The following is a 16,251-nucleotide window of genomic DNA, read 5'->3' as shown; positions in this document are numbered from 1 at the left end:
CAATATAATCGGAATCGATCGTTGGAGCGCTCGAATGTGCAACACGAGAGATACGAGATCGACAAACGCTCCCTTCAATGACAAATAACCCTCGCACTTACCCTCGGCAAGCCGGCCAATTGAACGTTATCTTCACGAGAGAAGAGGGATAGAGGAGAGAGAGAAAGAGAGAGAGAGACCTGAATGCCCAGCGGCATGAATGCACGGCCTCGATCCTCCACGTCGATCCGGGGTCCCCACCTTCGGCGAGGAGCCGGCATGCGCGAGGAAGGAGACCGGTCTTGCGTGCGCGACTCGCATTACGCCGCTGAATATTTCATTCATAAGCGGGCCCGAGCAATTACCGTATTCCACGAACATGCGGAGCGCGCGAGGGACGCTCGCGATCGCGCTTACGTATCACGCGTTGCACCCCGCGGTCGTTGCACAGCCGCTATTACGAGAGACGCGGCGATCCGGTGTGGTGAATGAAACACTCTCCTTTTTCCTTCCTTCTCTTTTGTTTCCTTCACCTCCTTCCGTTTTGCCTGCCCCTTCGCGTTCTTTTCCCTCCCCTCCGCCACTTATTTTCTTCGCTGATCGTTCCTCGGTGGATCTCGATTGGACTTTTTGCATGCCGACAGAGAAATGACGGCTCGGTCCTCCCGCCGATCGCGTCTCGCGCGAGACGAATTCGCGTGATTTCGCGCAATGCTGTCCGCAGCTGCTGCGAGAGAACGATTTCTCGTTTCTGCGCGATTCTAGACTCAGTCGAAGGTCGCGATGAAGTCCCGAGCAGAATCATTGAGTGAATCATATGATAGATCGAAAAATACAATAGTAGCGTTAACGATTAGCAATCGGAATTTAGATGCCGCGAATTTCAATGATAATTCTACATTGTAATGGTGATGGAGGACATGATATATGTATGTTGACGTACGTCATTGATGAATAAAAATTAAAGTTTCAATTTTTAATATATTCTTATGACAAAATTGGTATTTCTATCAGAAATCATATGCATCGAAATAATACACACAGTATTATAGAAGATAAGGTCTATCATCTAAAATTCTATGCCGCTCTATTAGAATGATATGGTTGGAGAAGGAAAATTCGTTTGACATATCTCAAAGTATACTGTTAATAAGACACTATCACAATTTCTGCTTGCAGAATTTCCGGGAGCATCGTATAGACGGTGCCGCGCTACCGCTACTCTCGGAGAATCACCTGACGGGCACGATGGGCATGAAACTCGGTCCAGCCTTGAAGCTGCGCATAATGCTGGCCCGGAAGATCGGTGCCTGCACGGTTTGTTTGCACTGTGCCCACTGCCATCAAACACCGCTACCGACGCTCAGCGCGGCGGGCGCGGCCGCGGCGGTGACGCAACAGCAACCGCAGCAACAGCAACAACAGACGCCAGGCCGACGACCTAGCAGCACCGGAAACTGACAAACAATGGCGGAGACTCCCCCATTGGGATCCGAGACGGTCGTCGCGACACCATCGTCACCGTCTCCGGATCTGAATCGGGCCCTCAGGATAGAACGGCGCGTACCCCGTCCGGTACGCAAGCCGGAAGTCGTCTTCAAAAAGCCTATCAAACAGTGACATTAACGGAGACGATTTCATATGTTAGGGAAAGTGGAGACTCCGCCTGTTGTCAGTAATCAAGAATTCGGAAGGACTTTTAGGTAGGAGAATTCAGACTATGCAGTTTAGAGCGAAACTAGATCGTAGAAGAGAGAGAGAGAGAGAGAGAGAGAGAGAGAGAGGAGAGACTTTAAGTGACATTAACGCATAAAGCGTATGGAAAGCTCGAGAATAGAGATTTTGAGCGTTTTGTCGAGAGAGAGAGAGAGAGAGAGGACGTTGAAATAATCTAAAACCTAAACTATAGAGACCTGAAGGACTAGCAAAATTGAAAACTTTGACTGCGACAATTTATTGTGTAGAATTTGAACGATGCAGGATGAGGAGGGCATGTTATTTAATGGCATGCAATGTAAAATTGAACGCGCGCGATAAAAGAGTGAACGAATTCAACTCTTAACATTTTTTTTTTAATATTTTAACTGAATGAATGACATTTAGATAGTTAAACAGAAAGATATTTTCGAAAATTGTATAAATGCGATACGAAAAGCGAAATTATTGAGTGATTACAATTGCAAAAAAGAGAAGTTTAACTGAATCACGATCATATACATATCGTTACGAGAATAAGCTAATGTATATAACTGTTGAATATTAGCGAAAAAACAACGATTTCTGAAATTGAACGTAGTTGTTTCAGTTGAAAGGATTCAAAGTTTAAAATTTTATTTTTATTCGCGTCTTTAAGACTGTATTAAATTCAAGAGAAATCGTAATCAGTGGATAAAATGTATAAACGTAATGTATAAATATTTATTTTTTTTTTCATGTTTTTGAAAAACAGAAATCATGAAAATAAATTCACGAATAAAATTACAACGGCAAAGTTTTTGGTACAACATTGTGTGTTGTGTGTGGGAAAATTTATAAAATAATAATTATATATCTTATGAAATACTTGTGATCTATATCATGGATTCAGTACTTAAATAGTACATTTTATAACGTAAGAAATAGAGAATTAGCATAACATGTCGAACAAGTAATTTACTTTCATATTAGCTTTGCTAATAGATTGTCTTCCACTATGACAATCATTGCGTGACAAAAAATATATTGGAGAAATATATTTATTAAAATATTTTATGTGAAATCAAATCTTTTTCCGTCTTAAGGAAGAGAGTGCAGTTATTAAATTATATGGCTACTCATCTTATTTTTTTTTCTCTATCCTGGCATTCTAACATATCCGAATAATTTTTATCATATATGTGATCACATTTTGATCATATTGTTGTTAACAAGAGAAGTATCCATCTCTGATTTTAATGAGCTTTATTTTTGACGCTATTCTGATATATTAAAGATTTTTTTAAGTATCCAAAAATTATTTTATGTAGCTCCAAATATTTAGAAAATTATCAATTTTTTTCTAAATAAAATAAATTTTGATATTTTAATTATTTTCAAGCGCACTCCCATCTTCTTAAGTTCTAAACATAATATATAAACAAATACATAAAATAAAGAAATACATCACATAAATAAATTTCTAAAGTTTTATCACATTTCTTTCCATATTAAACATTTTCTTTAAATATTTATCTGGAATTAAATATTTGTCTTGAACACGCGTTTGAAATCAAGCTAACTAGAAAACACTAAAACTAAACAACACTAAAAAGTTGAAAATTGTATTATTTTTTTTACGATAAATAGATTAGATTATATTTATTGAATTAATTATTATTATTTTTTTTTTTTTAGAGCTATCGCGAAATTCAAATAAATAAGCAAAATTAAGCAAACGAGTGCCTATCTTTGTAAAGTCTTCCAAGACAACGTCATAGGATTAATTTCCGATGTGTACGTATTGGACTCATGTATATTAATCTTGATTAAATCTGAAATCATACTTCCCGATCGACAACTTTCTCGATCGTAACGGCCGAAATCGTGTCTCCGAGCGGCAAACGAAAAGTCGACGAAACGACAAATCATTGACTTGATTTCGAAAAGAAAACAAAGAGATAAAGAAAGGAGAGGAATGTATGTGAAAGGGTGGTACGCATATATATGTACATACATATATACTGGAACGAATGCGATTACGTGCGAGTGCGAAAGGGGATGTAAGGATATAGATATACGTATATAAAAAGGAGACGATCTATAAAATTAGGGAGAATTACGTGCAATAACAATAAATACGTTTCGACGCGAACTTTGTAACTACCGTAGGAGATACGTATTTGCTCAAATCGTTGTTTCTTTTATATATTTTAACGAAGTTTTTTTTTATATATGTATGGATGAATTATTATGATAAATATACTAAATTATATATTTTTGCTAACGCTCTACGTGCAAAAATAAAATCCACGTACGAATACACTTACATAAACATAAACACATATTGTACGATGTACGAACAAACAACGATAGTTTCACGTGCGATGGACTTGTATAGCTCTTAGGGAATTGTACATTAGTGTCCCATTTTTATCTTGATCCCCTTTAATCTTCAAGATTTCACAATGTAAACGTTTATTTATTTAGTTGTGTAGTACTCGTTGCCCTATTGTATTCACGTAATGATTAAGACATAAATGATGTTAGAGAGCGACGTCAAATTGCGCTTACACGTACCATTCGTGAGAGAAAGCGAGTGTGAACGATGAATCAGTTTGTATAAGATGAGCAGTATTTTTTAGATTTATCCACACATTTATTGTGCAGACTATATAAAATAAACGTATGTATACACACACACACACACGTACATACACACAACATTTATCTACGCCTAAAACGGTGTTTCTATACATGCGTCCGCGCTCCCGAGTTTGCGTTTAACCGAAAAGTAAAATACAAAAAATGAAAAAAAAAACTCACACAGCATTTTAAAAAATTCGATGAATGTACATTTTATTTAAGCAGCGGAAATGATTAGAAATGATACTCGCGCGGTGAAAGAAGGGGATTTCATTGTATCAGCCCGCGGCTGATTACGTAAGTCTGTTACTATTTGTAATACGAAATTATCAATGGTAATTAGACTGTAATCGCATACGTTATTACACTTGCTCTTACCGTATGCAAAGATAATTGTAGGTAGAAGTTTGTTTACGTACCTATTATTTATATAATTAGTGGTATAATATATTTCAGCATACATATTTATATGTATATGATAATATGGCTAAAGAAAATTTTCTTTCTTTGTTGATCATGCTTAAGAAATGCAACACTTATTGATTTACAATTTACAACAATATCGGATAAGCGAAATATTTTTTTGTCACATATGCGACAAACTCGGGCGCGCTAACCGAGTTTAGCGGCTTTTACTTAAACAAGAGATCACTGTACATAATGCTTAAGCATTTATTTATGTCGTGCTTTTACAAATGCTCTGTAGTATTTTATTTAGTGTATTATTCACGAAGTTCACACGCTATTAATGCGTATTACGAGCGTTACGCATTAATTAGTTTTCGTACAATATATTCGTCTGTCGAGAGGAAAAGAGAAACGGACGAGAAAGAGTTATGGCGGTGACAGATTCTTTCTCAGCGAAGGATAATTTAATCGCATCCAGATTAAAAGCTAGAGTGAGATGGTAAAATCGGCGATAAGGCAATTTTTTGTGATATTTCAAGATTTTTTATCCATCTTTTGGCGTCCTTCCTTAAAATCGATCGATTTTACGTTATGTATCCAGTTCATCTCACCTGATCTCCCTTCGACTTTTTATTTTTCCATCGCGAGTCTGTCGTGTATTATCTTACGATTAACTGTCATATCATGTATAGTAGAAATTAATGGTGAAAAGAGGAAAAACACAGTACATTGTTTCTGTTAAAATAAACATTGTTGAAAAATAGCACATGTGTATTCCACTCTTTTGTTTTTTATTAATTTTACATTTTATATTTTTATGAATATTATTTGTAGGAAATATGAATATTATATGCAACTTTCATTTTGAATAGCAAATGTGAGCCAGCCGGTCGCAATACTACATATATATATATATATATATATATATATATATATATATATATATATATATATATTATTGGATTTGATAAAACGGTAAGTAGAAAAACAAGAACATATTTTCCAAAATCAAGTGATACATAAAGTGAAGTAATTCGAATAAAAATTAAATTAATCAAAAGATTAGTCACGACATTGATATGTTATATTATATTTTATTCATAACAAATTTACAATCTTTCAATTCTCACATAATTGCCACGATTAATCGAAGATAATTAATTTTTTTTAATTTGTTGCAATATTTTACATATTTTACATAATATTTTATATATTTATACATATATATTATATATAAATTATATTCTGTACCACATATACACATGTACGTAATAAGAAATTATAATACCAAAAAATATTTTTATATTTTTTTTTTATTTTTATCTTGCTCGTACAATCAGATCTTCATTATGCTACCCTGGACTACAAAGAGAAATTGATTATTAAAAGATGCATTATATAGCAAGCAATTAAGATTAAGATGATTAAGTTTTATTTTCTGTACACGTGATAATAACTGTCATTGTGCAAGAAGTATACTTATTATTAGTATCGAAAATATATCATTTAGAACAAATTCTTAAAATTCTATTAGTGCGATAAGATAAATACAAGCAATGTTTCGATAAAAATGCATAATATAAATATGAGATTAATCAAGTTATTGAGTATTATACTAATGTAAATATATAAATACTCGCAAATGCAGTGAAATATCACGTTTGCCAGAATTAAACGTCAAATAAAAGGCATATTTACCCATTTATGAATAGCGAGTACACCGTCTTCCTCCCATGTCAAAATTTGTATGTAAGCTTTGCTATCGTTACCCACTGTCACGACCTTACCGGTACACTTGTTGTCCACCAAGCTTCCAGATATGACGTCGCAGTAAGTACCAGGTTGCAGGCAGGTAAAAAGAGTCTGCTTCAAATCAAAGTGATCACCATTGATCGCGATAAATCCTGCATTTCCGCGACAGAAGGCGATTTGGTTCTGGCCATTGTCCCACCAATTATTGATACTCGTTTTATTGACGGCATTTCGGAAGCGCACCATATTGTAAATCTGACGCCAGCGATGCTCGCAGATCCAGCCGTTGCCGCACGTATTATCAGGATTGATGATCGGAGACAAAGTGTTTCCGGCGGAATCGTGGGGCGGACCTTCGTTAAAATCGTTGAAGTCGAAGGAGCTCATAATACGCGGGATTCCATAAGGATGCGCCAGCATGAAGGCGACGGCCATCTGTAATACGCGATTGCTTGCTATTGTATCCGCATAAGAATATAGCCGAGCTTCTTTATTTTGTTTTAATTTCTTTAATATTTAATTACTCTGAAAATTATTTACCTTGTACAACTTCGATGACTTGTAGGTGAGTATGTTGGAGTTGTCCCGTTGAGTGTCATGATTGTCAATAAATACCAGAGCATCCTGCGATGGTAACAGCCCCCAAGCTTCTCCCCAGTTGACGAACCATTTTAATTGATCGTGTCCTTTCAAGGCGTTACTGATTTTCATGCCATTCTGGAATTCCGTCACCGTGCCAAAACTGTTGTATTCGTATTTGCTGATTGCTTCACCCCCATAATCGATCACTTCTTGAAATATGTAAGGGCGTGCACCTACGTCAAAATGGTGCTCGGGATTGAGATTCTTTAGCCGAGAATAAATCACTTTTAAATCATTCGGCCACATATGTTTAGCTGCGTCTACACTGAAATCCAAAAATTAATGGACTTTTTTATATTTGACAGATTCGTACACACACATCTTGTTTTGCTAATATTTTCTTTTTAATTTAAGAATATTATTAGTAGAATTTTGTTGTTGCATTGAGTGATAACAGTAAAGTCATTAAAAAAAAATTTATTTTTTGATGAAAATTTTACAGAATATCGCAAAGAATATTTAAAAAATATTGTAATAGAATCACATAGATCGCGAAAAAAAAATTTGCATACCGAAAACCGGCGACTCCAACTTCGATGGCGTCGTTTAGAAAACTGACAATCTTCTCCCTGACAAATTCTTTCGACTGATCAAGATCGTGTAGACCGCTCAATTCACAATCTCGCACGTTTGTCGCATTATTGTAATTGTTAATAGCGCATGGTAGATGAAAATCAACTCTTGTGTACGGTACTGCCGAATAATTGAAATTGTATGTATTGGCTATCGAACCGCCGGTACCCAGTGCGACTTTATGATCGCCGGTCATGTGATTAAACACCACGTCGACGTAAATTCTCACACCGGCGTTATTACATCTACGAACCATATCTTTGAATTGTTCCGGTGTACCCGATCTCGTACGCCAAATGTAAGATATAGGCTGATAGCGCTCCCACCATGGTCTGTTGTCTACAATTACGTTTTCTTGTATCGGAGAAACCTATATCAATTTAGGAATATTATTCATTCGATTGTGTATTGCGGATTGACGTATTGCTCTCCTTTTTCTCTCTGCTTATGAAAAAAATTTATTTTTTAGAAATTTCCAGAATAATACATTTTAGAAGAATAAATCTTTATAAAAATAATTATTAAATTTAACATTTTTTGTGAATTTATAATTTCTTTGTATGTTTGATACAATATATTTTTTTAATTTCTAGATTTCTCCCCTTCAAAAAAAAAAAAAAAAATTATAAAACTTTTCCTGATCATTCCACGTTGTAATCTCTCCGAGATTTTCCGATGATCTTCAGTATCTATTTTTAATTTGATTCTTCTCTCTTTAGTATTGCTCACCTGCACACCGCCGAATCCTAAAGGACCCAGAAAATTTTCGCACTCTGCCGCAATGTCTGGCCATTTCCATTCGAAGAGGTGTACCATTCCATCGTGACCGCGCACATAATGCGGTTCTTTCTGAGCAACCACCGCCGATAGTATTGTTAACGCGCACACTAGCATATACATTATGCACAATGATGTCGCGAACTATCTGTCACCGAGATATATAACCGTGCCGATCAGCTTGTCCGAAGGTCAATATTGCTTTGCTATGCGATCGCACGTGATGTTTTTACCGGCGACTCCTGCGGCTTCTATTGTATTGCGCCATTGGCCGCGCTGATAAAACATGTTTATCGCATAGATCGATAAATGTCGCAAGCTGTCTAATTAATTAAAATAGTCTACTTATGTAAGCTGTCTAATTAATTACAATGGTCTAATCGATAAAGTGTCAACAGTCACAAGGCTGCAGTAATAATATGTTCGTAAACGTGCGTTATCTGACCGTTGTTATCTCAAGACAATATGGCAGAAAAGTGCGAACTTAATTTCAGGAATTTTATCAGAAACAAGAAATTGGTATTTTCTGAATAAATATACAATTAAAATTTAAATGCTATAATATAAATACTATAATGTATAGATATGTTAAACTGACATTAGAAACAGTGAACTTTAACACAAACTTTAATTTGTTATATATTTTAAAACAATGCCTGTTGTCTTTTTGCGAGAAATTAATTAAGAACAATCTCTTCTACAACATACCTAAATAGCGACAAAATCGATGAAATGTGATTTTTTATGCATTTTTATCTTCTTACTAAATTAATATATGTGTAATAATAATCAAAAAATAATTATAAAACATTATCATTTGTTGAGAAAAAATAATAAACCGTGCGCTGCAAATTTAAAATAAAGAGAAACTAAAAGAGAAGAAACTGAAAATGCAAACATCATGTAGTTCTCTGTATTATTTAGAACAATAATAATAATAATAATAATTGCAAATTGTTTCTTGGGATTCATTCGCTTTAATTGATGTAACAATAATATGTTTTTATAAACTTATTATCATAAATTTACTTCTGATAAATACATATTTGCGCTCTATTATATCTTTCATGTATAACTATTGTATTATATGATTGGAAAACATTTGAAATACGTGAAAATATCTACATAATGATCCGTGGCAATTTTATCTGTGCAAAGTATGTTTATTACATACATCTTTTGTGTCAAAACTACATTCTGTGCACATTTCTTTGTGTATGTGCAAAAATGTGCTTAATTGCACATTTTTTAATGACAAAACAAGTTAATTATGTACTAAATTAGAAAGTTATCATATTACATCCAATTGCAATAGGCATTGAGACAAATACGGAGGAATGTGTAACACTTAAAGATTACATTGAGGAACTTTCAAGCCTATATTGGGATCAAATACGGTGTCAAAAGTTTCTCCTCAGACATGACAAAATCATCTTATATAATTTGCAGAATAATAAGTTTTACCTTAATTAGCTTGAGATTTTGCTGTACTAAAAAAAACTGTAAAAACAGAAAATGCTTGTTGAAAAACGTGTTCCTCAAAAAAATTAACCGAAAGGATGCTGTCACATATTAAGCTATTCAAAGTAAATCTTAATTTGTCCAGGCTTTGAAAGATTCTAACAAACCTTCTCTGCACTTTTCTTTGATTATTCAAAGCTAATCTCAATTATGACGTATATTATTTGATACTTTGCGTGATATATTCCTATACAAGCATATTTTGATTCAGATAACTAATTCAATATTATTGAAAAATGAGCTCAATTTATCTCTAAAGAGATATTTGTTTTGAATATTATTTTTTTACAAATAATACGTATCTGTAGCAAACTTGAAAATAGATAGGAATTGCAAAGGTATACTTGTGTGTGCAATGTGATATTTATCTGTGTAAAGAAAGCGATATATTTGCATGCATTTTTATTCAATACATTTACATTTGTGCAATCTACATGCTTTTGTGCTAGTCACGTGCAGAATCATAAAATGTTGTTTTTCCAAGTTTATTGACCGCGACGAGCCTCACAGTTTCGCCTGTAATCGTACAAAACTTTAGATAATGCACTATCGTGTGTTTGTAATATTTTGGCTTATCGCTTCTTATCATACTGACCTGTATATGAAGAGCGAGCGCGCCTTCCGACTCATCTGATAAAATTTCAATAAGAGCGCGACCATCGCTATCAACCTGCACTGACTTTCCAGTGCATTGGCCGTTGACGACATTCCCCGTCATGACATCGCAATAAGTACCGGCGGGCAATCCAGTTTGCAACTTTTCGCTAAGATCGCCCTCGACGTTAAGAGCGATGAAACCTTTAGAGCCACGGGAGAAGGCTATCTGATTTTTTCCATCGGTCCACCAATTCTCCACTGGCTCGTCGTTGACTAGATTTCGAAAATGGGCCATGTGATAGATCTGCGGCCATCTGTGTTCGCAGACCCAACCATTGACGCACTGACCATTGGAAATTTCAGGCGAAATGATGTTGCCATCCGAATCCGCTGGTGGTCCTTTGTTGGGATCAGTAAAGGCGAAGGAGCTCATGATTCGAGGATGACCATAAGGATAGGCAAGCATAAAGGCTATTGCCATCTGCGATAAGAAATTTGTATTATTATATTAAAGTAGAAGATCTCGTTCGTACTTATAGATACCGTTATCTAGAAACATCGAACTCTACCTTGTAGGGTTTTGGATCTTTGTACGTTAGAATAGTGGATCCGCCTGCACCGTGGCCTCTCTGATTATCATGATTGTCAACCATGACTAACGCGTCATCGGGAGATAACATTCTCCAAGCTTTCGGGTCATTGAACGTTTCCAGCCTCGCCAATTTGTCCTGACCACGGAACATACTACCCAAAATTATTCCGTATTGAAACTCGATGACATTTCCAAGATCGGTGTACTCGAATTTGCTAACGGCCTCGCCACCGAGATCGATGACTTCTTGATAGATATAAGGTCGCGCAGACGGTAAAAATCCAGCTTTAGCGGACAAATTTTTGGTCCTGTTGTAGATAACTCCAAGATCTTGTGGCCACATGTGTTTAGCTGCGTCAATGCTAACAAAAACATTAAAATAGGAAGAAATATAACATATTTTTAGTATTAATAATAATTATAAACCACTGTGCTACTGAAATGAGTTTATTAGCAGAAATTGCAGAAAAAACGTTTTGTAAATTTTTGTAAATTATTATCATTATTATTATCCGAGAACTGTGTGTGAATCGTAATTAATTTGTGAGTTTTCTCAACAGGATCGTGAATAGGATCATAAAGTAAGTAAAGTTGCGTCGAGAAATTCAAGATTCTCCATGCTTTTTGCCGTTCTTATTGCAGATGTCTTATTACAGAGGCCGCTAATTCCGAATACTTTTTATTTCGCAAGCAGGGTCGGTAGCTAATACGGCTTTGGTCAGAGGTTCAACATCCCAGACAGTTATTTCCACGCCAAATTATGAGGAATCGGCTCGTTAAATTAATTAACGCTATTTAATTAAAATTTTTATTATTTGCTCCTGGATACCGCGAACTTCGTTGAATTTAATCGTATTTGCGATCACCTCTGTATTTGCCAAAGGCGTCCTTCTTGCTGCCGTGTTAATGCAGCACGGTAGCTAATGCATCGAAGGTCAAAGTTCATTGCAACCCGTGGAAAATGATGCGACGAAGTAACGTTATTTATTTACGTTGTAATTTACCTGCGGATAACACGCGATAGTTAGAGTAGAGAGAGTTAATTTATTTACGAGACGCTGCCGCGACTACGTATTAATTGACGGAGTTATTTAAAACGTCCGAATCATTGCTACATATTTATATTTGCTGAAACATATTTAATAGAATTAATTACAATATTGTATTATAAAAGAAATAAATTTATTACCGCAATTATAAACCGAACACGCGTAATTTGATTCAAGTAAGAAGATACAAATATAAGGAAGATAAAATTGATATTACAATTCTCATTACTTAATGAGATTACGACTTTCTTGCCTTCTCTGTAGTATACTGTTTCAAAAAATGTTGCGAACTAAAGATGTAATATTAAATCATAACAATTTTATCGCGTTACGTTCGACACACTCATAATTTCGCGCAAATGAAACATTATGTATGAAGAAAAAAAATTTTGCTGCAAAACGACATATTTTATTTTTAAGCCAATATTTATTAACATTTTTTTTATTTTTTCTTTTTTTATTGATAAAATAAGGAAATCTTGTTGACTAAATTTGTAGCAACGCAAATTGAAATAAAATAGTTTATCTCTGCATTTTTCAATTATCATTATCTTGTTGATAATAAGAATCTCTTATCAGAAATAATATGGATAACGTGCATATTTTTGGAAAAACTAGTTTTGAAATATCATGAACATTTCTTTTTTTGCTATCTGTAATCTATATATTAATTAATGCAAAATTTGTTGGGAGAAAATAAAATATGTGCCAGAACAAAACTTGTTTCTTCTGTACACGCATCGTGGCTTCAACGCGCTTTTGTACCCGTCAAGATTTCTTAATACGCGCGATCAACGCCACATTCCTTTCCGAAATATGCAAGACACATCGCAATCCGCGGATGCTGTATAGCCATAGTCCCCGTAAAGACGCTATCGCACTCCGTTATCATTCCCGACGTGTATACCGCTCTTCCGGTTGTAAAGCCACCGGTTCGGTATGAGAGATGGTACGATTTCGCTGCGGGTTACAATTACGAGGGAGATGCGTAATTAAAAGCTGATGTCTCTCATTTATTAATGTTACCAGACGAGTCAGTCGGGCCACTGCGGCGCGGCACCGCTCTCGTCCGGTTTAATGTTAAATATCATCAGTCTTCTGTGCATCCTTGATGTAAGAAGAAGAAAAAGAGAAAGAAAAACAGGGATGGTATTGCAGAGTGCGTCTCGTGAGTTTACTTTGCATGGGGGTAAGAGAGATGGAAAAGTTTATGTCTCATCGCACATATGTGTATATATATATATATATATATATATATATATGTATATTTTGCCGCAAAGGAATGTGCATCCACGTTGATATTGCGTGCAGATAGGGATTTTGTATAAGCGCGATCGTTATTGCAAATGACTTAATCAATATTATGTCTTTTCCGCTTAATTAAGTTTGAGCAAATTGCAAAAAGAAAAAAAAAAATACGCTAGCACAGAATTCGTTATCATTAAAAAGCACATCATTGAATACCAGCCGATATCTCCTGAAACTCTTTTAATATTTTTTACGAATCGAATAATTTTTACATCAAAGAAATCAATCTTTCCGTCAATGATTTTTGGTAAAAAAAAGAATTATATTGCATATAGTTACCGCAAGCCAGCGATTCCAAGATCGGTGATCCTATTAAAAAATCCAATTATTTCATTTCGAACATGTTCCTTGCTCTGATCGAGATCGTGAAGGCCGGATAGTTCACAGTCTCGAACCTCGGTTGCATTATTGTAATTCTGGATTTGGCATGGAGGTGTATGGAAGTCCTGTGAGGTATATGGGACTCCCGGATAACTGAAATCCTTCGGATCTGCTGATGTGCCACCGGTACCGTACGCGGGTAGTATGTCCGCTGTCATGTGATTAATGACCGCGTCGACGTATATCTGTACACCGACTTTTTTACATCTCTCTATCATGTCTTTAAATTCGGATTCAGTTCCGGATCGACTAATAATTTTATAGGAGAGTGGCTGATATCTCTCGTACCAGGGTCTCTTGTCTATTATAAGATTCTCGTTTACAGGAGAAACCTATATTTATAGGAAAAATCTCGTTTTATAAGAGAAAAATGATACAAAAATTTATCTTGTATCATATTTTTTTTAAATTTTAAACGTATACACATAGTTTTTTGGCTCTATAAACAATTCTAAATGAATTGTTTTATCTAGAACTGATTCTAGTTTTTATATCCATTTCTTAAAAATACATTTATTACAATATTTTATGTTAATGTGTGAAAAAGAGAGAGAGAGAGAGAGAGAACAATATTAATAAAAATAATTTTATAATATATACAGGGTAAATTATATAATTTGTATTATTTTTTGTTTCTCTATTCCTATTTAATATCATTTGCTTTCAAATTATTTGAAATAAAATAAACTTGCGTTTATTAATTATTCATGATTTATGATTTGAAGAAATAAATTAAAAAAAAAATATAATAATTAAAAAAAATAAATAGAAAACATCTTCATACTGTTATAAAAAGGTAATATAAAAAATGTTTATTATTCTTATATGAAGAGCATTCAAAGTTAATTTTCAAATAAGGAGGACGTAATAATGTTGAAATATTTTACCTTATCTACTATATCTTACTATATCACTTAAATATTTCTTTCGAACACTTTATCTTAATACTTTCATACATAGATTATTTAGAAGAATCTTTCGATTTGTGTAAAATAATTTAACAATATTATTAATATCTAAAATTTTCTACGATAAAAATAATTCACACATATTCATTATACATACTTGTACACCACCGTAGCCCATTGGACCAAGGAAATCCTCACATTCTTTGGCGATGTCGTTGAATTTCCATTCGAACAAATGAACCATAGTTGTTCTGCCATCCATATAATGCGGATCCTTCTGGGCGAGCGCGATCGCCAGGAAAGATGTAAAAATTAAAACGAAGGCTGACATCGTGATGTCAATCGAGAATTAATGTAATGCTCTGAGTTTCCACGCTCTGACTGCAATTTATAGAAAGCTACATTACTGATAAAAACTTTTCCGCTCGATTATTAATGATGATAGATGGAAGTGATGCGATAATATGTCACTAGTTAATGTTAATAGAGCAAATTGATAAACGCATTCGTCATTTTTTTCCAACAAAGTGACATTAATTATTGATGGTCAAAGTGATAATGTGGCAAGTAATAATCGGTTGTTATATTCAATATTGAAAAATTAATGATACCGCATCGTACAAACTATTTGGAAAATAGCGCAAAAAAAAAACATACTTGACGTATATTATATACGATTTTTTTCATAAATATTAATCAAATTTAAGTACAATTTAGCTGACATACACTACTTAAGAAAAATAAAATAAAATAAAATAAAAAAATAAAAAAATAGAGAACACTTTTCATATCCTAAGAATTGCGTTATTTTCAAACCGCTAAAACTCGACAAAAAATCATTGTAGACAAAAAATTAAAAAAGTATTTTGAAACTTGAAATTTTATAGTGTATATTATTTGCCTTAATGAAAATCGTTAATTCAATTGTATTCTTTTTTCATAGCATTTGGTTGGAATGATCAGCCTTTTTAAAAGGCCATTAACATTGACGCGACAGCTTCAATAGCAGATGGCACGATTGATAAATCGGGACAGACTAAATCTTGCGATATTTCATATCATAAGCATAACCGGGAAGATAATTATTTGCGATGCGCCTACCATCTGACGCTCCTAACGAGTCGAGTCGATCAGGAAACAATAAGGTCGGCACGGGTGCGAAATGTCACAATAATATTCATCGATCTTTTTGACGTAACGCCTTTTGCTTTTTATTTGGAATTATTTGTCTGCGATTTATCATCTCGTTGACCGCTCAGCATTTGCCACGCGAGCCGCGCAGAAATACGATGAAGCAAATAAGAATAGCGTGATCTATGTGTTGAGCGAATTACGCGATGCGTGCGAGAAATTTATGCAAAAAAAAAAATAACGTGAATATCGTTGTAGTCGAGACAGCAAGCATTGATAATGGCACATACAAGCCTTTTGTAACTCTAAGAAT

At 34.5% G+C, this 16,251-nt stretch overlaps 3 protein-coding genes across 12 annotated transcripts in view; 1 reads left to right on the top strand and 2 right to left on the bottom strand.

Annotated features, from left to right (window-relative positions):
• LOC126857270 (uncharacterized) overlaps nucleotides 1-5,470 on the top strand; it is a 203,536-nt gene extending 198,066 nt beyond the window's left edge. For all 10 annotated transcript variants that reach the window (XM_050606511.1, XM_050606509.1, XM_050606512.1 and 7 more), the window contains one exon: nucleotides 1,159-5,470. In XM_050606511.1, coding sequence (XP_050462468.1) covers nucleotides 1,159-1,440 — 282 coding nt within the window. In that variant the 3' untranslated portion in view covers nucleotides 1,441-5,470. The remainder of the gene's footprint in view (nucleotides 1-1,158) is intronic.
• Nucleotides 5,471-5,854: 384 nt separating this feature from the next.
• On the bottom strand, nucleotides 5,855-8,633 carry LOC126857273 (alpha-amylase 2-like). The gene is made up of 5 exons (XM_050606521.1): nucleotides 8,404-8,633; nucleotides 7,614-8,044; nucleotides 7,000-7,366; nucleotides 6,406-6,894; nucleotides 5,855-6,069 (listed from the first exon to the last, which is right to left on the bottom strand). The coding sequence occupies exons 1-5, from the start codon at nucleotides 8,572-8,574 to the stop codon at nucleotides 6,055-6,057; spliced, it is 1,473 nt and encodes a 490-aa protein (XP_050462478.1). The 5' UTR covers nucleotides 8,575-8,633; the 3' UTR covers nucleotides 5,855-6,054.
• Nucleotides 8,634-10,359: 1,726 nt separating this feature from the next.
• On the bottom strand, nucleotides 10,360-15,189 carry LOC126857271 (alpha-amylase 2-like). The gene is made up of 5 exons (XM_050606520.1): nucleotides 14,965-15,189; nucleotides 13,798-14,231; nucleotides 11,139-11,523; nucleotides 10,568-11,050; nucleotides 10,360-10,488 (listed from the first exon to the last, which is right to left on the bottom strand). The coding sequence occupies exons 1-5, from the start codon at nucleotides 15,136-15,138 to the stop codon at nucleotides 10,477-10,479; spliced, it is 1,488 nt and encodes a 495-aa protein (XP_050462477.1). The 5' UTR covers nucleotides 15,139-15,189; the 3' UTR covers nucleotides 10,360-10,476.
• Nucleotides 15,190-16,251: the final 1,062 nt, after the last annotated feature.

Source organism: Cataglyphis hispanica, chromosome 21 (assembly GCF_021464435.1).
Source record: "Cataglyphis hispanica isolate Lineage 1 chromosome 21, ULB_Chis1_1.0, whole genome shotgun sequence".
NCBI lineage: Eukaryota > Metazoa > Arthropoda > Insecta > Hymenoptera > Formicidae > Cataglyphis > Cataglyphis hispanica.
This window is presented reverse-complemented; position numbering and strand designations above follow the sequence as displayed.